The sequence below is a fragment of the Platalea leucorodia genome (genome assembly GCF_965183815.1).
Source record: "Platalea leucorodia genome assembly, chromosome: 1".
Taxonomy (NCBI): domain Eukaryota; kingdom Metazoa; phylum Chordata; class Aves; order Pelecaniformes; family Threskiornithidae; genus Platalea; species Platalea leucorodia.
This window is the reverse complement of record NC_138823.1, coordinates 134,783,526-134,811,006: the sequence shown is the minus strand read 5'-3', so window position 1 is coordinate 134,811,006 and position 27,481 is coordinate 134,783,526. Positions and strand designations below refer to the sequence as shown.

At 37.7% G+C, this 27,481-nt stretch overlaps 1 protein-coding gene across 1 annotated transcript in view; it reads left to right on the top strand.

Moving 5' to 3' along the window:
* Positions 1-27,481, top strand: part of HDAC9 (histone deacetylase 9) — a gene marked incomplete at its 3' end in the record, with an annotated part of 290,855 nt that overhangs the window by 240,007 nt on the left and 23,367 nt on the right. Inside the window, exons 25-26 of the mRNA XM_082329553.1 lie at positions 15,339-15,472; positions 25,076-25,160. Coding sequence (XP_082185679.1) covers positions 15,339-15,472; positions 25,076-25,160 — 219 coding nt within the window. The remainder of the gene's footprint in view (positions 1-15,338; positions 15,473-25,075; positions 25,161-27,481) is intronic.

Here is a 27,481-nt window from a genome sequence, read left to right as displayed (position 1 = left end):
ACTTTCAGGACTTGGTCTGTCTAGAAATTACTTTCAATATGTTTTGAAGGTAGACGGCAATTAAAACCAGTCTTAGGAGCACATGGTGTTGGTACCTTTAGGTGACACTAGTGTGCACTAAAATTTTCTGGGGAATGGAAGACCCTAAGGAGGAGAAAAACTGTAAAGCCAGTTGTGTTTTTGTTGTTGTTTCAACAATTTATTCCTTAAGCTGAAAGGGAGAGAGAATAACAGGAAAAAGCTGGCCACAGAACAAGTAAATATGGCATTGGCTCGTATTCATTACAACACATTGGGCAAAAATGAACAACGGCAACTATCGGCTTTCATGCGCTTCCTTGGAAAATGCCAGTGTTGTGTAACTTGACCAAAAGGACCACATATACCACCGCACCTGCGCAATCCAGAAGGGGAGTCCAGCAAACACTAGAAGAAAAAAGCCGTTTCATGTGGAGGTCCTGTTTACTTGGAATATTTATTGCTTTCATCCAAAAATATCAGTTTAGGATATCACTGCACATTTTATACTCTTTCAATTTTCAGAAGAATTCCAATAAACTCATTTTGCTACTGAATGGGAACAATATTAGAAAGCACTGCTCAGAGACTTGGGGGGATAGGAAGGAGAAAAGAAAGGTCAACACAGAAGAAAAGGCTTAGATGAATAAAGGTATGTCAGAGCAAAGCTTCCCATGAAAAATTATTGAGAATAAAGCTTTTTTTAAACAAACATAAAAAAAAATATATAAATCAAGAGCACAAAAGCCCTGTTTTATGATTTTTTGGTGCTGTTTAATTTCTTTATATCTTTTTTTGCCATTGTTAAAAAACAGCCAAAACTTCAAAGGCAAGCTGCATGTGTTCTAAATCAGGACTTCAGTGCTGATGTATGACAGCACAAAAATTAAAACTAAATAAATGTGCTGTCTAAACTCCCATGTTTCTCAAAAAATTGCTTTAAAGGCTTTAAAAAATTAGAATTATTGCTTGATCTTACTTTACCAACCATAATGTTTTCACCAGAGTAAATGACAAAATATTATATTAAAAAGAGAGAGAGAAAAAAGAAGGTTGTCTGAATATATCTGAACACCTGTATTTGACTGTCTTGCAGTTTTGTCAGACATGCAAGGAGGAAAATGAAACTTTGCAGTGATTTGTCTGATAGCGAATATGAACTGCATAAATTCTTAGCTTATCCACTGTTTTCTGGAAGGCTCCTTGACAGTCAGGGTAAATCGATGAAAACAAGGCAGTATGTCTATGAAGGAAAGAATAACATTCCTGGTTTATCACATAAAGATGGTTGAAGAATGGACAGATTCTCATGAAAAATTGTTTGTGCAAGTTTTCTACTATTTTCTTTTCAAAATATGAACTTTGTAACAGGTCAAGTTATTATTCCATTTTATTTTACTCTCTTTGGACATGATCTTGCTGTTTTCTCTCCTTAAGTGAAATGGCATGTCTGACTCCAAAGGTGGTCTGGACAGAGTACACCAGTTAAATCTGCTTGCAAAAAAAATTACGGGACTGGGGCCTTTGTGGTGTCCCTTTTCCTCTGGCATTTACTTTTACAATGGCCATTTGCTGTTCTTCTACTAAGTCGTCTTGATTTGTATTGACTCATTTGTTTTATCAGGTTGCAAAAGGGGCAAGTGGCCCAGGCAAATAGGAATACAAATGCTGTTCTTTTTAGTAAACATTTCTTTGACTTTTAAAACTCATTCATCCCATCCCTGCTCGTGTCCTTTTTCATTTCCTATTAAGAAATAGTCACAGTCTCGAATTTATGTTCTCATTGAAGTCTGAGGAGTGGTATTTCTTTGCAAAGATTCCTGGATATTTGTGTGATCAAGAGAACTGGTTATTTACTAGTTATCACTTTATCTTAATTAATCCCTATTCTGTTGTATATAAAGTTTCAGTTACACATTAAAAGAGCAGATACTATAGGATGTCATTTTACGAGCACTAATAAGAAATGGATAATTAAGGTTAGGAAGTCAAAGTAAACAGTGTGTGGGGAGCCTCTAAGCTGAACATAATGTTTGGCAAATGCTAACAGATATCGTCACAAACAACTTTATGAACATAACATTTGACAAATGCTAACATATGTTTACAAACAGTATTATGAACATGAAGCAGGGCTACACTATCTGAATTATTTATTTGTAATTAATACTTCAATCAGTCCTAATAATGTATAAAAGATGTAATATAAGGACAGGGATAACCTCCCAGTGAGTTTGAGATATTCTTGGTTGCCCCAACTTTAACCACCCAACCTTGGTGTCTGAATTGAAAGCCTAGATCCCTTAGATGGCCAGTGGAGCCTCCAGAGACTGACTCAGAGTACCAGAGCTCTCCAGAAGTGGGTAACCTGAAAAGCCTGTCAGCCTAAGAGAGATTTGAAGAACCTCTCAGGGTTAACTGCAGATTTTTGGATACTTGCTAAGTGCTAAAGTTGCCTCTCCCACATATGGACCTCAGAGTTTGCCAAGATTCATCTTGGAGCCGGTTACTTTGAGATTTTTAATGTGCACTGCTGATATAGATAACACGTTTTCATTTTTGGTAAATTTTCTAATAAAAGCTTTACAATGTTTAATCAAGGAAAGGGTTTGTCACTGTTTCCATATAGATGTCACCTAGAACACACGTATGGAAGTGATATGTGTACTTTGCATATTGAACTTATTAAAATGTGGCCTGAAATTTTGTTTATAGAAAAAAGAAATATCAAGACTTTAAGATGTTGGATAGTTAGAGTGGGAGCAAGCAGAAGTTACATTTATGTTGCCTATGTTTTCTCTTCTGCCATTTTCTTGGACAAGTCTTCAAAATTTTTTATTTGTAACAATCCTTTGATGACTGACAGGGGAATACTCTCGGGCTGGCAAAACGTCATTACCTTTTCCTATTATATTCTCTGCTGTCCAATGAACTGCTGAAACTTGTCATTTCTTTTCTCCTCATTTCATTCCTAATTAAGATAACAGCAGCATGTGAAAATAAATACATGAAAACTTTTAATCTGGATCCACTGAAAGTAGCACCAAAAGAGACTCTTTCCAGAACAAGTTTTCCATTTTGGCGCAAACTTTCATCCAGCCATAGGATGAATGAGTTGCTCACTTTAGGCTCAGCTGAAATTGTTTACACACTCTTTCTTTGAAACAGTAAATCTAGAAATTGCATATAAAAACAGTGCACAAAGGAACATTATTTGGGTTGTAAGGTCAATTGCTCTGAAGTTAGGCCAAGTGAGATTTATGATTCCTTGCACAATGGACCCCTTTTGCATATGCTTTAAGATAGGGTTGTTAATTAAATGAACATCTACTATTCTGGACCTTTGCTTTTCTCAGTATAGAAAGGGCCAGGTTCAGATTGTAACTATAAACCAGCAATAAATGCTAGCTTCAAAGTTCCTGCCTAAATCTAAATACTAGAAGAAATAAATGTTCCTCTACCTTTTTTCTATATACCAGTTTTTTCATCATGAGCTCTGTTGTTAAAAGTGGTTGATACAAAAGTGGCACTGTGGAGCTCTAGATTTCTTGTTTCTTGAGTCTTAATTTCAGATTAAATAAAAATGTTTTTATTTTTCTAATTGTCCAATTTGTAACATCAACTAGCAGGTCACTTATGCATTGCAACTGGCCGTGAAAAGCCATAGCCAGAAATTCAGACAGAGCTCTGATCCAAATATTGCGTGCACTATATAGTAGTCCCATAGAAAAGATACTAGTCATGTTGAAACAAATTTCTCTTGAGCATTTCCAGACACAGTGAGGATGCAGGAAGACCCAGTGCAGCATGTACAAGAAATAAAAACATCTTAGTCTGAAGGCATCACAAGGACTGTTCCTGCCTGTTTCTTAGGCAACTGAAATGACATAGGATGAAAAAAAGTGTTCTTTTTACATCCACCTCTGCCTGCCACCACGCATCTGCTCACTCACACCTGTATCAGTCCTGCTGAGTGCACATGTTGGATTTCACACCTCTTGAACAGGCAACATCCAGGTCTTACTCTGATTTATATAGATTTGAGCACTAAAGAAATGTGTTTTATTAATAGCTACCACCACCAAAAGTCATCTTCAGTTTGGAAACGAGTTTTTTCTTTACATACCTGCAAGCACTTGTCCTCAGACATGTTTTCTGCTCAGATCTGAGCACTAAGTCCTTGCAAATGTTATAATAAATACATAGATTTACTGTTTGAATTCGCAATGGGCATGAGGAAAAGAAAATGAAATCTTTTTGTTTGTGGTCTTTTAAAAAGCCTTCCAGGTCACCTTTGAGATGTTCCAGGTTGAGCTAGATACATGCCAGGGCTTATCAGCTTGAGGTGAAATCATGTGTCAACTGGGAAGGAGACAGAAGCCACCCTTTCCACTGCCACTAAGGATTTGTATATATGGAAAGGTAGTTTGAGTTTATTTGTGATGACACACTAATAAGGTGTAGTCTGGTAAGATATACAATTAGTTTGAAGTTTAGAAGAAGCAACTGCTATTGACTCCTTGAGTCCAGATGAGTTCAGGAAACCATTATGCATTCACTGTAAAATCTGTGTTCTGGTTGATAAAATGTGGACCTTCAAATATGCGTTTGAACTTTAATGTGCATTTCATTCACAATTTCTAAACTTATTTTACTATGGTTAAAAGAAGAAAAATATTTGCACTTACTTGCCCAAATTTTGCTCACAGTTCTAGAGGTATAAATCCATTACAGCCATGGGATTACTTCAGATTTTGTCTCTGTGACAGTATGGTAGTATGTCTGAATAAATGGCAAGTGATGTGATTGCTCCCAAGGAGACTGGTTTATTGTCAAGTACCTGCTTATTTAGATACCTTATTTGCTTTGAGTGTTATCACTAACATTTTTGCCTACACATAGAAACCTGTCACTTGAAACATACTGTATTTTCAATTCAGTGCCAGCTGCCTGTGTTTAGATCTTGTTCAAGTTAGTAACCGGTCACTGAGGAATTCAGAGTTCACTGCAGACAAAATCTGAACAATTTTCCTGTCAATATAGCTGTGAGACTGCCTCACCTTTCTCTGTGTATAAAGGATACAAAAGTATATCCCTGGAGAAGAATTCAGAAATGCTCTGCATCCATTTGCAGAAATAAGGTCATAAGTCTTCTCTGCTCTCTTTACTTTCTGACCATTCCTGATGGTTATAAGAAAATCTAATTCCTTGACAATGTTTAGTTTCATATTCACATTCATTTTTGTTCATGCTCATTCACTCAGTCATCCAGTAATTTTGCTTACATGCCTTTATTGTCTTTTAGTCACAAATGTATTTATTTGACATCTTATTTAATAACAGTCTCTTTTATTAACCCAACATACACTTTTATCCCTTTCCCAATTCTCTCATGTCTCATTTTTTGTTTTCTTTCATCTTTCTCTCATGTATAATTAATATTAATTAATTAATTAATTCCCTCTAACATAGTGTCCAGCTGTAAAATTCTGGTAAAAACAGTGGGAAGATGCAAGAATTTTGGTCCATGACCATTATTTTTATGAAATGAAATCAACACTTTGGCCAAAACTGAGAATGACTAAAAAGTGCGTCCTTCTCTGCTGGAGTGACCACTGTATCCTCTCATGAGTGGAGCTGTTCTGAATTTGATATTTTTCCTTGTTGAGCTTCTCTATTTATCTGTAGTGAGACAGTCAAACACCTTTGTTGTCAAGGGAATCTAAGTGGCTTTGCTACGAAGTTTGGATAATTTTGCCCAAGCTTTCAGCTGCTGTGGCTCTTCAGCTTTGTCAGAAGGAAAAATAAATGCAATCCTCATGTTACAGTTTGGTATAAGTTGTTTGCTAAGTTTCTGAAGCCGCTAGGGAGCTTTGAGCTCTGACAGCAGGTTATTTTACTTCTAGTTGTTAAAACTCTGGAGGGAGAAACAGTAGCTATTCTGGTAGTAGATTTTCAGTGTCTCCATTTAGAAAAGCCAATATACTGTTTTTCCTTGAAGAAGAAATGACTGATGTTACTCAAGAAACAGTATCTTAACACTGAATGAATGATTTTTGCCCTGTTATGAACTTCCCACTTTTAAGGAGAATGACTAAGATGATTGTGGTAATGCAGCTGCAACAACATCTGGAGTCCTCAAATTACCTTGACATTAGCTAGCTGGATTTAGGTCTGAGTGTAGCACAGAAATGTCATTGTTTGTCTTGATGTTTCTATTGTTCAATGAAGACCAATTATTTTAGGTCTGCCAGCTTCCCTTAATACTGCTGTCATGCTATGGTAACAGGAGAGATAGTGGTTATTTACTTACCTACAGATCTTGCAGAATCAGGCCATTCCTGAGTGACTCTGTTCCTCACTCTGAGAAAATCCAGAAAGTAATACTACATGGCTGCTTGGCCACCTGAAGGCATTTTTTACCCAGGCCTTGTTACGGTGCATCTGCGTGCTTAGTTCTCAAGCAGTAATTAGTGGGTCGCTGCTTGACTGCAGAAACTCACAGAAGGGCTCTTTCTGAGAACTGTGTGTCAGAGGATTGGAAAGACAGCGATGAGATATTCAATATTCTAAGAAAATAATTTATTCTTATATGTGTTTCCGGGGGAAAGAATTTCTGGGGAAACAAAGAGGCCACTCCTATTCCAATCAACTTGTTCCAGATCACAAGTTGTATTGTGCATGAAGCCCTCTCATTCACCCAGCAGCCAAACCTGGCCCTTATGTCTACAAAATTAAAAAAAAAAAAAAAAAAAAAAAGAACATCTTTACTCTCATTCTTTAAAAATTTTTCATATCTATGATAAGAATGGGTCATATATTTCATTCTGGGGAACAGCCAATAAAAATATCTTCTACATATTTCCACCTCCTGTGCATCAGAACAAAGTGGCGTCAGTCTTGCCTTCACCTGAGGCCCATACAATTCCCCGCCACCTTTTCTTGTGCTCCCAGCAGGTTAAGGCTCTTGCAAATTCTGCTGTGTAATAACATGAGTGACAAGGTTCTGACATGACTTCTCCGTTTGGGAAGAAAGCTGGATAGAGCCACCTATGTCATTCAAATGGTAGCTAGAGTTTCTTCTACTCTGTGGGGTTTTACCTGCCATTTCTAGGCATCTGTGTGTCCTTTTCATAGTATGAAAAGGGACAAAGGGTCTGTTGTATGGGTTGAAATCACATCCTTAATTCTTACATGTTTTTGTAATAGAACAGTATAATAGAAAGTTTCTCAATGTATTTTACTTGGAAATTGCAATTAATCAGAACACTGTAAGGAGTCAGACCCCAAACCTAGTTTCAATACCATTTCCTTTAGTGAGTTTTACACGTTACCTTTTCAATAAGTGGTGACAGGCAGTGCATTTCTGGGTGATTATAGCATATGTCAGGTGGGGTTAACGGGCACAAGGCCAGAGGAAAAGTGAGTAACTACTTGAGATGTACGGTAATCCCTTAGAAATGCACTGCCTTATTCCCTCCTGATATTATAAAATGATGTTTATTAAACAACGTGATCCAAATCCTGAGGGGCACTAGACCTCTGATACTAACACTGAGTTCACCAGGAGACTTGATGCCAAATTGGTCAGGAATTAGAGTATTTACCTCAAGTCTATCCACCTACAAGAACCCTTCCCTGATATGCTTATTATATCTATGTCCCTAGTCTTGGAATGATGAATGATCCACATCTGGAGGCCAGGTCTTTAGATAATGGTATATGCTGATTAACACTGGCTAAGGAACTAGCCCTTAATTTAATGCGATACGTTGATGTGGCAGGGTCAATAAATGACTGCAAATAAAGTGAGAGCCTTAATTTGTAGACTCTGAGAAACTGTATATGTTGGAAAGATCGTTTAGTCCATGCTGCTTTTCTTGGCAGAATTTTGTAGACCATCTTCAGAAAATGGCAGTCAGTTCTCAGCTTCTGAGTGATAGGCTTTAAATCGGATCCTTTGTGTTAGTCTCTTGGGTCAATTCAAAATTAACTGACTTGGCTTTTCATCAGTTGAAAAAAGAAATAAGACTAGATCTTCCCATCAGATTGTTTTCAGTCATAACTCAGTGCCCACATTTCAGCTATACTCATTTATAAGAGCAGAAACTTTGCCCCGCATATTTTAAAAATGTGTCAAGTTGATTTTATAGGCAGTAGCATTATAATAAACTTCTCCAAACTTAATCAAGCTTGCTGATTTATTTGGATAGTCAATAGTAGTATCTGATTTTCATTCCAGCATGGATTAGAAACAAATTCCTCATACTTTGAATTATTTTTTTTTATCAGATGTCTTGTTTTCTAGCCAACCCCTTACTGAGTCTGGACTCAGATTTGGAGATGTAATCGTCTGTAATTTGTAACATCAGATGCATATATTGCATATCAGTTTAAATCAGGCAACTTGATCAGATTTGGAAGAAGTTATCATGATAACAGTACTATCACTTGCACTATCAGCTTGGCAGATTTCACAATATGTGGGACAGATTTTCAGTAGATAATTATCAGTCTGATTAGACTATCCCCATAGAATCCCTTTAGAGGGATTTTTAATCTCCAGAGGGGGGGAAAAAAAAAAAAAAAGAGGAAGAAAGTAAAAGAAAAAAAAAAAGAAAGCCCCCCACATGCCATGGAGAATTCCCTCATGACACAGATGAAGCAACAGCCTTTTTCAGAGAGATCTGAATCCGAGTTTCTGAAATGCCACCTTGCTGTTTGCAGTTCTACATTTCCCCTCTTGGCTTCTGCTTTCTGATGCAGAACAACTATATGTTCCTGAAAAAGAAAGTTGAAGAACTCTGTGGGACAGATAATCTTGCTTCCTGGCCAGCTTTACTTAGTAGAGGATTTACTAAATAGGAAGCAAAATGAAATAAAGGGGGAGGATGGCAGGACAGTGGAGAAATTATTACTTGGGCTGGGTGTGAGATGTGATAGAGATGAAGAGAATGTGAGGAAACCAAGAAGAAAGGAAGGCATGGAGCAAATAGCTAGTAAGAACAAGACTAAAAACATCCAGCCAGTTTTGGGAATATCCAAAGGTCCCTGCTTTGACTCTGGCAGCTGAAATCTGTGGTTGAATATTTTCCCTCTGAATCCACATGACAGCATTATAACAGCTCTAAAAACATCATCGTTATTTTGTACATTGCTATGACCTTTCCTGGAGGATGCAGAATCCCTACTGCTTGATAATGCAGGGTACAAAAGAAATCCCTTCCTTTTTTTTTAGTAGAATTAGTTGGGAGAAGAGTCTGGGGGAGTCTTCTTCCTCCATGTCTTTTCTTTGAGGAACATTTTGTCAGGTGGTCAGTGCTGCCATTGTGTGGTGGAGGCATACAAGTTCCTCCTTCCCGGAGGGCTGAGCAAATGCAATGGACTATATGACCCGCTTGGATACATACATATCTCAAGAGAGTTGAAGATGCCCAGACCATCCTACTGAGCATTGTCAAGGCGGCTTTTTCCTGTGGTGAGACAGGTTTGCATTATTTGACTTTCGAAGAGGTATCCTATGTATCCTTGAGTAGGTACCTAATAGAGATTTAATAAGTTATGTTCAGTGTAGCAGCTAAAGAGCAGCTAATTATGAAAAACATATTACTGTAGAACTAACAGGCATGCAATAAAAACATCTATTACATAAATTGTTAATCCATAAAAAAAATGTGTTTCTGAGACCATTGGTATTTATTTAACGTACAATTACTGTCTAATTTAATCTAAATTAAATGCCTGCTTGAGACGTAATTTGAAGTGTTACTGAGCTTCCTTCTCCGGTATTAAAAGCAAGAAATCAGCAGCTAATGCCTGGAGGCCAGATCTCTACCATTTAAATTCAGGTACCTCAACACTAACATTCATAATTTCAGCCATTTGGAAAATGTTTTTCATAAGAATGTATTTGGCATTAAAATCTTCCTTTCCCCCTCACTCAGGGCCACATCCTGCCAACTGAGTCAAACCTCTGACTTAATCCAAATGAAGTTTTGATTGAATAAAAGGTCCCGAATTAAGACCTGAAAAGAAAATGTGTTTTCTTATCATAGAACACAACCTTTGCAAAATGTTTTAGCTCCTGCCAGTGCTGGAAGGGTAAATTATCATTTGACTCCTGTACGGACATATTTATTTAGGACACGTAGCCTGATGACTCAGGAAGTTATGTAAAAACTGACCCAGTTAATTTTAGATGCTATTGTTGGAAGAATATCAATGAAAATTAATCAAATAGTCACGAAGGAACCACAGGGAAGGAGCGCAGAACACTGGTGGATAGACTTTTGGCAGCGATCATCGCAACAGTTTTAATGAGAGGAAAACACATTCTCAAGTAAATTAGAGAGTAATGACATGATTAAATGGTAAATAACAGTTAAATACATGCTTGGAGGTCCAGGACAGAGACTGTGGAGTTTTTGTGTTTTGCGTGTATTCCTCTCCAGGCTGCTCTGAGTAGCCAGAGGAGCTCACCAGAACTCTGCCTGTAATTTAGGGTCGGATTGTAACTTTTAAGACACTGAAGCCGAAAGAGCTATTGGGGCCCCGCTGCTGAGGCTGAGAAAGCTGAGGCTTTCTCCATAACTCCAAAGCTTTGCCAGCCTTTTGGTTGTTGACGTGTCCTTGTTCCTCCACCAGCCACCTCCCCTGAGCAAGGGCCAGCGCCAAGGCTCTGCTCTCCTCAGCCTGCTGTCACCCAAAAAGTGACTGTGCAGGAGACATCTGCTCTCCTTATGCACAGCGGGGGAGATGGAAGGGGTCTGTCTTCTGCTGAGGCAGGTTTAGTCCCCACTAACGGGGTGTTTGCACATTTGCTGGCAAGCAAATTGAAGTTGCATATAATGATTGTTCGTGCAAACAAGGAGTGCTGTGGTGCTGGCTGGGAGTGTACCCTGTCCATATGGTTCCTTTCCCTGTCTGCTGAGGAAAGGATGTGAAAAGAATAACATTCACAAGTTGTCTTCATTCTCAGATGTTTCTTTCTCAAAATGGGAGGCTGTACATACAAACTCTGACTTGTTAGCTTTACTTTGTCCAGCTGTAATACACAAAACAGTTGTGTGATGAGTCCATTGCAGGGGAACTGGCCTGGTTCAGAAGTCTTTTACCTACTTTCTGTTTGCCACTTTCCATTTCAAGTTGTCAGGGTAAGGATACCTCAAAAACAAAAATGGAAAACTGAAATAACTCCAGGTTCTCTTTTTATAGGGTTTAACACTTTCTTGGTTTTCAGTAAGTCCAGGTAGAGTATAGTTGCTCCAGCAACTTTGGTCAAATGAGGCAGAAGCTTCACCTATGTCGTTCCTTACTGTTTGGCAGAACTAGAGGGAGCACACGGGGAGCTTGTCTGTTACAAAAGAAGAAAAAAACAGGGCTCAGTGTTATACTGGGAAATCAGTCCACTAAAAGCTGAACTACTTGCTTAGATGGTAATTCAAGTGATCAGCACACTGTCCTTCAATAACAGCCTGGCAGCTTGCTCATTAGTATAATACAGTATTAGTTTTCTCTCTTTCTGCCTTCCCACAACAGATTATTATTTTCTTACATACAGCTGAATATTGCATTTATCCTCCACTAATAGCACTGGAGGAGGGAAAAGGGCATAATTAAAGAGTACGTGTTATGTCTTTGTTTTAAGGGTTTATATTTTTGCTTCAAAGGTCAGCAGATAACAGCTCATATACTGCATATTTCTCCAACACATAACATGGTTTATAATGGTTTCCATTTGAATCTAGTCTTTTTTGCTTAGATGTACAATTGTGCACCCACAGGTTTTTTGTCAGGAAAATGTAAATCAATTGGTGAGTGGATTTTCAGAACTACTTAGTAGTGTTTTAATGTTGTTTCTTGAGTAAATCAAAGGTTTATCATTGTCTTTACTAGGATCATAGCAAACGAATATTAAGTGCTTTTGCAAATTCTACCCTGGATGCCTAAATATTGGATCTGTGATGGAAACAGGTACTTTTAACATTTAAATTACAGAAGTTATTAAAATAATAGTTAGCAGAAAACCATGCTCACAATTTCCTGGCACACTCCATGAGCTAATTTTTAAAAATTCTGCTACTTTTCTGAAGTGCAAATTCACCAAGCACATCAAGAAGATCTGAGAAATACCCCTGTATGTATAATCTTTTTTCAGTTATTGACTGAAATGATTGGATTTTTAAATACTATTTCTTTTTTTATTATTAATATGTGACATTTTTACTCATGTTTATGGACAGAAATAATTGTGAATACTGCCAGGGCCATTTCAAGCGCTGATTAATAGGTGCCTGTCATTGAGTCAGGCACTCAGATTCTAAACAGCCCAAAGGCACCTGCAGCCTCAACGAAGCAATGCTCATTTAAGGCTGGGCTGAAAATCAAGCACTGATGTTTTAACATGACTTTCCATTTTATAGCTGAACTTTTTCTGTTTTTATAAAATGCCACTAATCTATAACGGTTATGCACCACTGTGAAAGCATACAGTTTTAGAATACGGCATATCTAAACCAAAAACATCTTTTGAAGCCAGCATCACAGCTGGCACCTTTGTCAGCAGGCACAGTAGAAGGGCCAAGAACTGCTGCTGATTTCTAGAAATTCACGTGAGTTGGAACATCCAGGATTCAAAATGCTTGTCTGACTCCTTTCTCACCTTAGAGTTGGTCAGTGGGGTGTCAAATATGTGCTTGATCTCCTTCTATCAAGGGATATGACTGATTCTTTTCATGGTGCTTGTTACTATTTTCTTCTTGTTTTTCTTAATTATTTGGCATGAACTACAGCCCATCTTAAAACCATTACTTGACTGGGATTCCTTTCTTTCCATTTTGTTACTTCTGCACTCCAGGGGATTTCCTTGAGGAAGCTAATATCTTTCCTGGGTTGCTGTAATGATACAGGATCCAAGTTTCTTTGTTAAGAATTTCCATAACTCATTCAGTCACAGGCAGTGTTGGCACTGTTGGCTAAAGTTATTTCCTCCCTTTCTAGCAAGTCACCTTTACTTTTTGAGGGTAATTACACTGAAGAAAAGCCCCCATCATGTTGACTTGATTTGGCAACACTTTATCTTATTACCATGATCTCTGTTGGGAAAGATGCTTTCTGTATGGCTCATTGCATGGATCCTGACTCAGCCAGGGATGATTATTATAACATTGATACTAGGAAAATAATTAGGAAACCAAGCAGACAAACTAACATTGTAACAATGTCTATGAGTTATATTGTGTATAGTTGCCTAAAAGAAGAAAAAGGCATTGAAAGAGTCTTTATATTTATTGCCATACATACCTCAGAAAATTACGATGTGGCAGTAGCAACATTTGCGGTCATACAAAATTTTCAAAATGTGCAGGGGAAACATGGTAGAGCTTTCCCTTCTTCACAGAAGCTGTATAACATGAAGGATAATGGTGTCTTAAAAGTGCTGTTGGATTTCTCACAGACCCAAAAGGTGAATTGTAGATGTGGGGAGTCTGCGCCTGTTCATTCTTCTTCATTTCCTTTAAATGCTGTATGTACGACTCACTTTACGTTGTTGGCACTCTCTTCTTATGAATCCAAAGATCACATGTGTAACATGCAGACAGAAATAAATCCTGTAGGTAAAAGAAAGTAGAAATTGGCTAAAGATCAAAGGTTATCCTCATTCCACTCCTTCCTTCACTTTTATTATCCTGTCTAAATTTGGTCTTTTGTAGAGAGGATTGGGTGGTTGGTTTTTTTTTCACAAGGAAAGGTTGCGCTTAAATGAGAGTTTAAGGTTTTATTTGCTTTTCAACTCCGTATGTAATTCGAACCACAGTGTAGTTACTTTGCTAGAATCAAACCTGCAGTTCTTAGAGGGTATAGAAGATTGTGGAGTGGCTTAAGGAAACAACATTTCACCTCATGTGTACTGTGATCATCTATAGATTAAGTGACAAATAGATCTTTTTTCTTTTTTCCTTTTTTTTTTTTTTTCCTCCAAACAGCTAAACCGAATCTGGTATCATTAAGGTCCCTATTCTAAAAACAGTTGGGCAAGCGCTTAACAAAGTCCTAAGATGTAAACAGAATTAATTGTGTGATTGATTGTTTGCCAGATCAAGCCTTAAGTCTGTGTCTTGGAAAATTCCTCTAGAAAGCATGCTTGTAATTTTTGTAGTTTTTAATTTTTGATTACGTTCTTCACTGGAACATAATAAAAAGATGTTGATTTTCCTGTCTTCATAGAGCCCCAAGCTTTAGCAGGTACCTTCTAAATGCTTTATTTAAGGCTATGAAATGCACTGGAATGAGTAGTGATCATCAGTAGAGCAACTAGAACAGACCAAGTAGAAAAGTTAAGAACAAGAAGCGAAGGGTATTTAACTTCAATAGTTTCAAAGCTTTACTTATCATTACTCACTTAAAGGAGATTAATCAAAAACAATAGCTGTCCCAGGAAACTACCACAAAACTTCTCTCCAAAATCTTGTCTCCAAATTAACATTTTTTCTTGCAATTGCTTCTTGTCATTAAAACTGAAATAAATTAATTCTACTTGAATCTTGGGTGAAAACTTCATGGTAGCGTTTATGTAGCTATAGATCGCCACATAAAATGAAGTACCATCATTTTTGGCTGTGGTGCAGAATTGCTTAGAACATTGTTGGTCAGGAGTGAGCGATACTGGTAGAGACATCTACGAAATTCTGGACAGTTTCAACTTATACCAAAACCTTGAATCAAAATAAGTGATCCAGTTGTTAGTGCTGCCTCTAAAAACACTCCAAAATAGAGCTAAGAGGTAACATATGTTTCCACTATTTTTCACTCCATGGTTGTACACTATACTCAAACCGCAAAGACAAAGGAAGAAGCAATTTGTAAATAAAAATTTCATTTGAAAAATACAATTACTTTTAATTATAGCTTAACTACAAGTATTATTTGTCATATTGATGCCATAAGTGACCAGGGTTATGTCAGGTATCTCTAAATAAGTGGGGTATATGTTGCACTGATGTGCAAATAGGAAGAGAATCTGGGGTGATAACAGTTAATGATGGTAAGAAGAGAGACAACCTCATGTTTCAACTAATCTCCAGCTATTAGGGATCAGCATGAGGGACATTATCTCACATCTGCCTCATACAAAATTCCATATACCTAACTCCAAAGCATCTGGTGTGGGCCATAGTCAGAAACAGGATACTGGACTAAATATATTCCATGCTCCCTGTGCAATATCCTTGAGCTTTCTACATTCTCATGCAACAGATGTGAAATATGCCAGTAATATCTGTTCTGCTTTAATTATTTGCACTACTGTATTTGAATACTAGGTTTTGGTCACCTAACCAAGCAATTGCTGAAGCTAGCGGATGGTCGTGTGGTGCTGGCACTGGAGGGAGGACATGACCTTACTGCCATCTGTGATGCATCTGAAGCCTGTATAAACGCCCTTTTAGGAAATGAGGTAAAACATAAATTATAGTAGGTGGAGAGAATGATCCAAGTTTGCTGAAACTCCTATCTTTGATTTTCTTTTAGTAACAATAGCATCAGTCCTTTATTCATTTGGTATAAAAACCACACAGTTTGCATATGTCTTAGAAATGAGCAGACCTCAGATGAGCTGGTTTCGATAAATACCACTAAATTAGATGATTATATAAATCCTTTAGTGTTTGCCTAAAGTATTCCCAGTTCTGAGTAAGATTTAATACTTCAAAATTGCTTTTGGTGATATTGTGCTGAATACCAGACTTGACATCATTGGTAGTCATTGATGTGCATATCATCTATAAGGATCAGACCTTCCAGCCAACTATTATGGAAAAAAAATGGCTTTTGCAAGGTATCTGGTAGTCTTAGGAACTGGATATTGCAAAACCACATCTTTTGCAGTATTTTGACACTTCAACTGGCATGTGAAAGAATATATTTCAGAGGCTTTTGAAATTGAAGAACATTAATAAAAATGTGTCCAAGACTTCAAAAAAATTTTTTTAAGTTATAAAGTAAGATTCAGGTTGATCTGTGTGTAATTTAAATGAAGTGTCCAAGATTTGTCAAACTCTCTATATATTATTTAAAAACTTTTGAGAGTGGACTATCAGACAAAGTAAATATGAGTACATGCTATTTATGTAAACAAACACAAGATAAGCATTCGTATTAGTGAAAATTGGTTTTGCTGTCCACTAGACAATATCATTTCTCCTACAAATATGGTGAGAAGGAAAATAAGCTTGCTGAAGGTGCAGTCAAAATCATTTATGAAAGGGCAAAAGCCTTTATCATAAATTGTGAATTTTGCAAGATCTTATTATAAAGTGAAGTGTGTTACTTTTTTTTTTCCCCAGGGAAAGTGGTAACAGCTATATAATCTCTCCAATCAAATGTATGAGTGCCAAACATCAAGCTAGTCTGCCAGTTCCCTTCCACTTTAAGACTTCATACCTATGTGAATATATGTGAAGTAATGTGTCTTCTGATGGATATTGGATAGAAGGATTTTCTAAATGTTCTTTTTAACCTTTGCTTTTTATCTTTATGACCCATTGAGAAAAATATTTTTACACTTATCTTTTTTTACATTATACATGCAATGAATAAAGTGATAGCTTTTCAAATATATTCTCAGAAATGTAAAGAAGTAGACATGTCCACAAAAAAGAAAAAGCTTTCATTGGGTTTTATCTACTATCACCTTTGACAAGTCCCATAAGGAGGGTTTTCCAGTGTGGTGACATGCACTATTGAAATAGATGTTCAGCTCAGTGTTGGTCCTTTTATTTAGGTGCTGAAATATGGATTACAAAACCTAGCTTGAGGCATTTGACAATCTTAGGGAATGCAGCATTGCCTTCCTGATCAGCTACCATTCCAGGGCACTCTCATTGATATTCTCTGTCATCATCTTCCCTGCAGTAGTATCTCATAACATCAGTGGCTTTTCATAGCCTTTCTAAACCCATTCTCTGAAATTTGCACCCTTGTGGAACTAATGCAAATGGTACAATGCTGGTGATATGATGTGTCTTCTTCCGTGTAGGTGCCTGGGTCCCTCTATCCAGTTATGACCATTTGGTGGTGCTACCCATTTATGAAAACCGCCTCATTTTGTTTTAACACTGTATCACACCCAACTGCTGTTTCTGCTGTCACTGACTAGCCATTATCTGAGAAAAAATACCAACTGTGAGAAAAAGGAATGGGATAAGTGTAGTGGAACAGAGACTTCTTCCATTTTATTTTAGAATAACTAGAGACCGGGAAATTAGATAAATTGTGAGTCTGTCTGTTTGAAAAATATAGCAAAGCAAATTTCAGGAGAGACAGAAATTCAATAACTGAGAATTAAGACAAACATAACCATGCAGCCATTTTTAATTCAGTTGTAAAAGAACATGATTATTAATAACTTGAAACATCTCATGCAATAAGCATTATTCTCATGTGCTCTTACTCACAGCTTCAGGGACATGCATTAAATGGTCTGGTGCAGCAGAATTTCAAAGAGAAAATATGCTGTGGCTGCTAAGAGAAAAATACTCCAGAGAGGATGTTGTTACCAACACTACCACAAGAAACTGATGTTTGCTTAAAAGAATAAGCAAAGGTGTTGCCGAGGAGCAGACACTAATGAGGAAGTCTGATACCTAGTTAGCAGTTAGAAATCAGCACATCTGTTGACATCTATAGATTTACGGCAATCTACACCACATGGCTGATAGCATATACATTGCTTGATTTCAGCATAATATTCATGAACGTGCACAGCAAACTCCAAGCGTGTTTCTGCCAAGGACAGAAAACAATATTTTTCTTCAAACAACCAATTATTGTAATTTGAGGATGCATTCTTCCTTGAATGCAATTCTTTGCAGGTGATTAATAGGATAATTATAACTTATTATCTGCCCTTCACTTTTACAAATAATGGTATGTAGTGCAACTCTAGTTTAAAAACATTGGCAGGATGAACTTTAGTTTCTAAATGCTACACATGTAATTGAACTCAAATTAGAAAGGTTGGGAAAGGCCTTTGTAAGGTACTCTGCAGTTTGTCAGATGTATTTATTCATGTGCTGAGGATTAGAATTCATAAACATTTTGTAGGATTTTTTTAAAACTTTTTCTTTTCTTCTGTTGCTTTTGGCCACGACTTGTCAATACAGAAATTCACTGCTTCATATGTTCTATTACCAGCAGAATAATGTTTTTAAAAAAAGAGTAATTGTAAAACTAGCCACAATTTCCAGCTGTCATGGAGAGCTGGTTTGATATGTAGAGGTAACATCAAACTTACGAGTGAAAAATGTTTTCTTTTCTTGTTTGTCTCCGAACACTGAGAAGTAAAATAGGTTGACATCCAAAATAGATATATTTTGCTCTTAGTTATATGTATGTGGCCTGTAGTACAGTGATCTGTTAGCAAGAAAACTTTTTATTCTTCTCTTAGCAAATGCAAATGGAGCCACTAGGAAAAGAATACACTGTCAAGTTAATCTTCTTTAAATAATTTGAGCATGGCACAGGAAATTCCTGCATACAGTTGTTGATTTTGAAGACTAACCAAAAAAAACTATTCAAAAGGTCTCTTTTTCTTGGGAGAGCTCAGAATTTAAATGAGCTATCAGCCCTATCTATGTGTGGTCAATACTTTTGAATTTCTCTGCAGAAGTACTTTTGAACAATCATTTCAAATTTTGACAGAAACACAAATGGGATCATAATTGTTGATTTTCTCTGACTGGAGGTACTGCTATTGTTGTTTCTTTCTAAGACCCAGTTCCCTAAACAGAGGTGCCTCGTGCCTTTTTAGGTACCTTAGGGTATCCAGGACATTGGCCCAGGACTGGTAGATCTAACACAGAATTTAGAGGAGATCCACACCTTTTCTGAGTGGCAACTCTAGATCAGGCAAGACCCCCTATAGTATCTGAAATGGCTCAGTCTAGTTTGGTTGTGTGAATCCCTCCTTAAATGATGAGAAAACTAAAAAGGAAATTATAGAGGTAAAGGTAAGGATAAATGTTATAAAGACAACATTATTAATTAGAAAGTTTATATATTAAAATATTTTTAAAAAAAGATTTCGAGATCTCAGGTTTTCTTGTCTGTACTTCCGTGTACAAGCAGAAAATTTCCATGTCACTTTGAGAAAAATCCATTTGACCATTTGCAGAGCTAATTAGGAGCACTATAGGTTATCTCTTTGGAAGGAAATCTTCCTAAGAGGTGAGAAGAGATTAAGCAGCTGGATTCCCTTGAAATCCAAAATGAAAACATGGAAATCCTTCTGGCAGGTAAAAAGGCAGGATGAGCATCAGTTGCTTTAAAATATCCCTGAATTTTCTTGACATGACTACAAAACTTGTCCATTAAAAGAGCATCTGTCAAAACAAAGGAAATGGTGGATTCAGATAATTAGAAAAGAGACATTGCTTTTAAACCTAAGCATTTCTGTGATGATCATATATTCTTGTGCTTAAAATTCAATTCTCTCATTTGTTGTGGTACTCTAAATGATTCTACAATTTTTCACAGATTGTTTGTATAGTTTCAAATACTTACTTTTAAAGCATATATAGATATATATATTACTTCAATTAAGAAAACCATTAAATGTTAAGATTTGTATGTTGTTCCAAGAAGTGTGTGAATATTGGGTTGAATATTGAGATTTTTCCCCAAAATCTTTGTTATGGAGAATGGAAATTCCATGCTATTTTGTCCGTCCTAGCTTCATTGCTGTAAAGACCTCTGCTATGCCTTTCAGTGCCAGGTGGTGGTGAGTAAGGCTACTCTATACATACAAGGATAGGTTCTGGTTTCTTTCCTCCAGATTACTTTTGAAGAGGCACTACTTGGATTTAAAAAGCCCTCAGGGATAAACTTTCCTTGAGTTCAGTATCCTAAATCCTGCAGCTTATTTCCAACATAACTGCGTTCAGTTGGGGGTTCTTCTGTAGCCAGAGAGAATGAGGAAGTATTCCTTCAAGCACACAACACTTTGAGTCAAAAACTAAGGATTTGGTTCTTCCTTTATCCCATCCCTTTTCAAGCAGCCAGGTGGGATATTTCCATGGGACATAGAAGTCAGTCTAACATCATGGTCCCTCCGACCTGTCTACAGGTTTGGGCAGTGTCTCTTAGCTCAACATGATACAGCAGTTTGCTGTGGTCTATAACAAGTGATAATTAGTCACAGACAGGGTCGTGCTCTTCTTTGCATAGAGGAAACAGAGAAGTGCAGTCCACAGTGTGCTCTGCCCAGCGGGACCCTGCAACAAAGGCACACAGAGGATGCATGTCTGCTCTCATTGACTGTGGCAGCCAAGGCTGAATTTGGCCCTAAGTGCAAAAACATTTCTAAGTGACTAAATTTAACATCTTCTAGTAAATATTCTTCTGGCTTGAATTTCAGTCTGAAGCAGAATTTGACAAAACATTGTGATTGGTTGGCTCCCAAGCATGCTTGAAAACTTATACTGGACAATTTTCTTGCAGAGTGTGAAGTATGTGCTTCTTTCTTGCAATCTGTTGAGCTGGCATTTAGGAGGGGATGGTAATTTAAGTGGAAAGCTCATACTCTGCAGCTTTCCTGCTGATGATGAAAAGTTGGCATTTTTCTCCTTTGTGGAATTCAGTGTGAATCTGGGGCCGCTTGCCAGCTAGGCAGTGAGCTCTGCCAAGAGGGCCTGGACTGCGTTAAAAAGGGGTTATTTGCCAGAACAGGTAAGCATTTCTCTCTCCAAAATGGAAATATTCATGGAAGTGAATATGGCCTGAGATCAGTTTTAAATTGCATGGTAAACTTGGTCACAATCTCACATCCTCATTGTAAATCTAAGTATAGTACTAGAAAATAATTAACCCTGAGTCTAAGCCACCTGTCAACTGTTGTGTGCAAAAACCCGGAGTCCAGAAATTGGCCCAGAAATAGAGAATTAGGTGGAGCAGGAAACTGGAGCAATGTATGTGCCAGAGGTCAGCATGGTGACATCAAAGCCCCCAAGGTGGGCAGTGCTAGTCAGGAAGTGGTTTGGCCAAGGAAACAGAGAATATTCTGATTCCAAAGTTCCGTATTTCCAAGGCATCCCTTGTTTTTTCTGGGACTGATAGGTGCTAATGATCCTTTGTGTCTTTGAACCTATTCTCTACTGAAAAATGACTCGTTTATGTACAGCATTGTAACAGTGGATCACAAAAATACCTGCCTAAAGTGCTTATATATAAACAGAGAATGCAGAAATTTTGACAAGATTGCTAACATAAGAACACAGAGGACCTGTGAGATCTTTGAATGTTGTCCTCTGTAATCATAGGCAACCCTAAGAGCAACAAAGCCCAGTCTTGGTGCTGATGTGCTTCTTGCACAGTTTATCTGGGAAAGGGAGGTTGTAGCACTTCCTCCTGCAGCCTAGGCATCCCTGTGGAGCCTGCCCGCCTTCTCCCCTTCCTCTGCTTCGGTCAGGACTCTCCATGCTCCTTACATTATGCTTGCAATTGACTCGCTTTTCAGTTATCTCTAACTGCACTCTGCAACAATCTTCACTGAAGCTAATTTTGGTGCTTTAAAACGTGACAGTGCTGAGGACAATACAGATATTGCTGGATTTTCTAGATTTCCCAGCTCAGTACAGGGTGCTGTAGTTTCAGATTCTCTCCACGTTCCCAAGGATCATTTCAGATCACCTTCTGGGCACATGAAATTTCCATCACTAATTCCTTCTTCAAACATTTGTTGATATGCCTCTGGCAGACTTTGGCAGCCCAAGTGATTTTTGCCCATTTACATTGTTTTTCCTACTTCGAAAATGATTAGTGGACACAGTTTCTACTTTCATCTGCTACTTTGGGCACAAAAGCCCAATTCAGCCATGTAAAAGCTTTGAAAATGTGACCCTTTGTGTCTGGTCCAAACTGTCTCTCCAGTGGTTTGGTTATTTCTGCACTGACTTGAGCTGTTCTTCTCTGAAAGATTTCTTTCCTGACAGTGTATTTCCAGTGCTCTTTTCAGCTTCCTGTCTGTTAGCCTCCAGATTTAATAGACTTCATGACCTGAATGCCAATAAGTGTAGGAGGGAAGGTGATGGTGCCATAAATGCCAGGTGTAGAGTAATTTCTTTTGTTCACTGTTGGGTCTAACTGCTGATATTTTCCAGGGACACCCCTATGTCTATACACTTGTATCCAACCAGTGGATAGCTGCCAACAGAAATCATTCTTTCGAATGCAGACAGTCTCATTTCAAAGTGTATAGAAATGGCTGCCATAACCCACCGGCTTTGTTTCTACAGTGTTTTTGTAACAGTACTGCATTTGGGCTGAACAGGGTACATGATGTAATGAACTTACTTCTAGAGCCTGATAAGGTTTCCCTGATATGGAAGAGGATCCAAGTTCTGCCTGGCTATCCCTAAGAGCAGGAGGCAGAATAGCTCCAGAGCAGAAGCTGAGCTTGGGATACAACACGAAACTTTTGTGGAAAAAAATTCTTAAGGAAATGATGAAACATGACTGTTATATTCACATCACCTGCAGATCTCTTAGTAGAGCTAACAGATGGAGTAATGATTGGGATAATTGTTGGATATCTGACACTTTTTCTTCTTTTCTTTAATAATTCTTCATCTTATCCTGATTTCTAAAAACACACATGCCATTTCTAAATATTCATCTGATATGTCTAATATTCAAATGTAGCCTACTCATTAAACAATTTACTTCTGTTCTAATAAATAAAGAGGTGTCATCGATATATTAGGAAAAATCAAGGCAATATTTTGGCTTGTGCAAAAATCCAGCTCTGAAGAAGGCTGAAGTATTCACCTTCTAATAGGAAATCTTCTCTATCTTTGCATGAGTTGCTCCCAGTTTAATAATTTGTACAAGAGGTCTGCAGAAAGAATCTCAAGGTACTCAAAGGGCAAAACAAGACACAGCTCTCAGATCTTGCAGTCTGGCAATTCCATACCTTGTACTATTATTCCTACTGTTACAGCCTGGAGCTATTTTGTCCTGCTTCAGGGGAGTGAATTGTTTGTCAAAGCCTTAGGAATTAGGAAATTCTCAAAACAGAACCTTAAGCTAGCATTCACTTCCCCTTCTGTGTTCCTGCACCCGGTACAACCAAACAGAACTTCAGGATTTTGTCTTCTTCCTGGCCAAGGGATAGATTGTTTTAAACAGAAAATAACAAGTGATAAAAGCAAGTGCTATTTATCTACATAACCCAAGGTATGGATTATTAAGATTATTATACAGATTATTGTTCTAAAACCCGTGAAGCTTGATCAGTTGGTGGGCATTTTCATAAATACGCAGTTTTCCCGCAGGTACCTGCAAGAGTTACCAAATAGAGTAACCTATGAAGATCGTGAAGTAAATGTGGTTTAAGAGTTGCAAATGTATCTGCAAATACTATTTTTATTGTAATTGTTCTCTTCATTCTGTTCCATGGTACATATTAGCAACAATCTTCCTTTGCAGTTTGGCCTCCTCAGTAACCAAGTAGAGTTGGGACCCAGTCAGATCCTACCAGCACTTCTATGCACACTTGCGTACTGCCCAGAATGGAGTGATTTATGCTATTTGAAAAAAAAAAAAAACAACATAGTGCTATTGTTTGTAGCCACAAGGAAATCTTCCAGCTGCAATCCCGTATGGGATTCTAAGGAAATAATGACATGAACAGCCCTATTCATTTTAGTTACCGGGACTCCAAAAGACTGGTGGTATTTGCAATGTCTTTATAACTGACAGGCATTCACTGCTGATCATAATGGTAAGATCCCAGAAGTTCTGGGATTTGTAGCTGAGCTTGCTTAAAATAGCACCACTAAGGGAGTATCTACATTGCAGTTACTTCCCACTTTGTGTACTTGGATCAAAGCTGATTTTATCTGCTTGGTGGGTAGCAAGGCAGCAGTAGCAACCCAGAGGACAATATATGGTGGCTACTGAACTATTAACTTCACAGAGGAAGCTCCTTGGGTGGGCTTCACTTGACCTAGTTTAAAGTAGACCCAGGCAATGCTTAAGAAGGGAGTTTTGTCTGCAGTACAGATGTCTCCTGTCAACGATGACCGAACTTCCTTAGCTTTAGAGAAGAGAGATTGGTATTGATATCGCTCTTCCTTGTCTACCTTGACACGGTTGCTACTCCTGGCTCCGCAGGCAGCAGCTTTAGCAGGCTATGCAGGGAAGCGGAAAAACTGGCGGGACTCTATGCATAGTTCAAGGAGAATATAGTTATTACAGTACAAGAAGAGACATTTAGCCCAAGCAATCTTTTACCCTTTTTCTAGAAGAAAATGTATGGAAGGTGGAGAAAAAAGCACAAGTGGATGAATTTCAAAATACAGTTTGCTTGGTATATCTGTCCATTGCAGGGCAAAAATAACTGTGCAGTAACTGAACACTTCCTTCTGCTAAGTTAGTATGATGCAGCCCTACTCAAAGAATTAAAACTGGCTAATTAAAATGCAGCTGACTCTATAAAAAACTAACTTAGAGAACTCTTGCTTCTGATCTGCATACCCATTTTTTATCTACTACTTTATTTGAAATTAATGCAAAGCTAGTAAAAGCAGCTGTGTTTTATGGTTTTCCCCTATAAATCCTAAAATGTGTAAGATGGTTAGATGTAATAACACCAGAAAAATAAAGATACTAGAGTGCACACTTCAGTTCCAGTGTGGCTTCAGCAAGGTTTTGTTTGGAGTGCCCAGCTGCGTATACAGACGCAGTGGAATTTGGTTTGTGAGGAACCTACAAAAATTACACAAATAACTAGCATTTTTTTAATGAATAATACACAGACATGCACCTGCTTCAGAGACTCCATAGATTAGTCTTGCAGCCAATAGAAAAGCCCCTTGGAATTCAATTACATGGCTGGAAAACAGAAAACAAAATCACGGCTATACTTTTAGAACTGATACCAGCAAAACGTTAACCAGTTCTTGGGCTGAGCTTTTCCTGAGGATTAGATTGTTTCAGTTTGTTTTACTTCCCTGTGGCTTATTGAAAATTTATATTATTCTATTCTATTCTCTTCTTGCAGCTGGAGCCTCTCCCAGAAGATATTGTGCACCAAATCCCCAATATGAATGCAATAGCTTCTTTAAAAAAGACCACTGAAATTCAAAGTATGTTTCTCAGTTTGGGTTGGTGGGTTTGGGGTATTTTTTTATTATTAATTAATGTCATAGTCATTAAACTATTGTTTCAAAGGAAAGAGCGGGCACATGTTTTATGTATAAACCAACATGCTGTGTCTAATATATATACATATACATACATGCTTTTATTTTTGTTTCTTTGACATCTCTTAGTTTCTGCTATGTATTTAGCCCTGAAAAAATTTACTCATTGAAATTATTTAGAGCTTTCTGATTCCTGACTATTCCCAAATCTTTCCATTCCAGAGCAGCTTGTATGAAATAGGTGTTTGTCAGTGAGGGACAGGAACAGACAGGTAAATTAGAGCTCTAACGAGTAGTTCCTTTGGATTCTATTTGTGCAGCCCTGTACAAGGTACTGACTTTGAGATGTATAGGAGCTTGAGACAGAGTTAAAAAGCTCAAAATGGGTACTGACCCATGGAACAACACTAACAAATCACGGTTTTATTCTGTTTCTGGTGCAGAGGGTACTTGATTTCTTCACTTGTGTGCCCTGACCCCAACCCTTTACTACCCAGATGCTTTATGGCATTTGCTCTGGTGTCACTGCAAAATTTTCTCTTTGCCGTCAGTTGCCTTAATCCAACTGAGCAGACTTCCCTTAAATTCTCTAATCTTCTGCTCTCTGCCATTTTACCAAGGCAGTGGGAGCTTCCTGACTTCTACTGTTTGCTGGCTCCTTAACAATAACAAATGGATAACAAATGTTTTGCTTCATGTTAGATGAATCACAAATAATTGGGATTCATTTCTATAAAATAAATGCAGTTTTTAAAAGGGACACCGTGCATTATCCATTGATCATGCAGCAATTAATCTGATTTTAGCTGTAAAGTGACAAATAAAATTCATTGTAGGTATATAATTCATCCTTCATATGCAGTAGTCACCCAGATATGCAAATGCTCTAAGTAAATCAGCTGTACATGATAAATTCCAGTAAATCATTTTTGCTGGGTGGTATGTCCTCGGGTAGCTCATGAGTTAGTATCTTCCTTAAAATGCCGTGTTAATGATCTGGAAGGAAATTAAGCAAATTAAGGAAACTCATGTACTATGCAAGGTAGAGCAGATTTGCAAATGATAATAAGGACAAAAAGCTGAATACAGGCCACAGACATTAAGAAAGAATATGTAATTCTGTTTGAAATAAGACACATATTTAATGAAAATGCATCTGAAAAAAAAAAAGGGTGAATTGAGAAAATAAAAAATTAATACTGGCTCCAGAAAGGCATAGTGTCTTACTAGAAATACACACAAATGATGACAGTTCAGAAAGAAGGAATGGATTTAGTAAGAAATATATAGCGTGTCTCTAAAAACATAGTTTGGAGCTCTGCAGAGTGGCTTAACTTTGTTTGTTCAGAACAAGATTAGGTTTGAACTGAGCTGGTACAGTCACGGCAGTCCAATGGGTTGTTCTTCTGAAACGTAAGTGGGGCTGCCCAGGGTTTGGTGTTATTTATCCACAATATTCTGTCTTTTCTTGCAGCTATTACCTAAAAGTATATGCATACATCATTTTGTCTGGAGAGAGACCAAGTATTAGAGAGGAATATGCTTGGATGACGGAAAGGAGCATTGAGGAAGTTTAGTATAGCTTTATGGAGGATGCATATTTAGATGGAATTAAGAGAAGCAAGTACATGTTGAATATTATAGAGAGTTATGCAGGCTGAAAAGCATTAGGCTGTGGGGTAGCACCTCGAGGGATACTGAGAGGGCCTGATTTGTTTGGATGATTGCTTGCATGTATACTGAGTCTGTATTTCTGTGATCCAACTTTGATAATGAATATTAGCAATATTTTAGAGAAAAAAAGGCCCTCCTCTGTGTTTGCTGCAAAAAACTGAAGATACAATACTTAGACAATGAGAGGAAACAACTTTTTTCTAACTAGAATGGAATTTGTATAAATGTTTTGTTTGTGACAGTGATCCAAAGCTCCTTTGGAAATGTAATACATTTGGAAGTAGTAGTTCCCACACCCATGTAATATGCTATTTCTAAACAATCCTGTTCACTAGCTTGCATACCACCCCCAAACTGTTTTTTTTCAAGCAAGCCATGGTACAGCATGTCCAAATCTATCTGTGAAAGGCAATTACAAATGCCTGTAAGAGTGACAGAAACATTCACTTTTATTATTTCCTGGTAGTAATCAGTGCTCCCACAAATCTTTGAGGGAGACTTAAGCACATTTTCATGCTGAAAGCCAAAGCATACCTAGAAGACTGATTTGGTTTCATTGTTTGTTCTTGCAAGCCGTGGTTGCTCTTCAA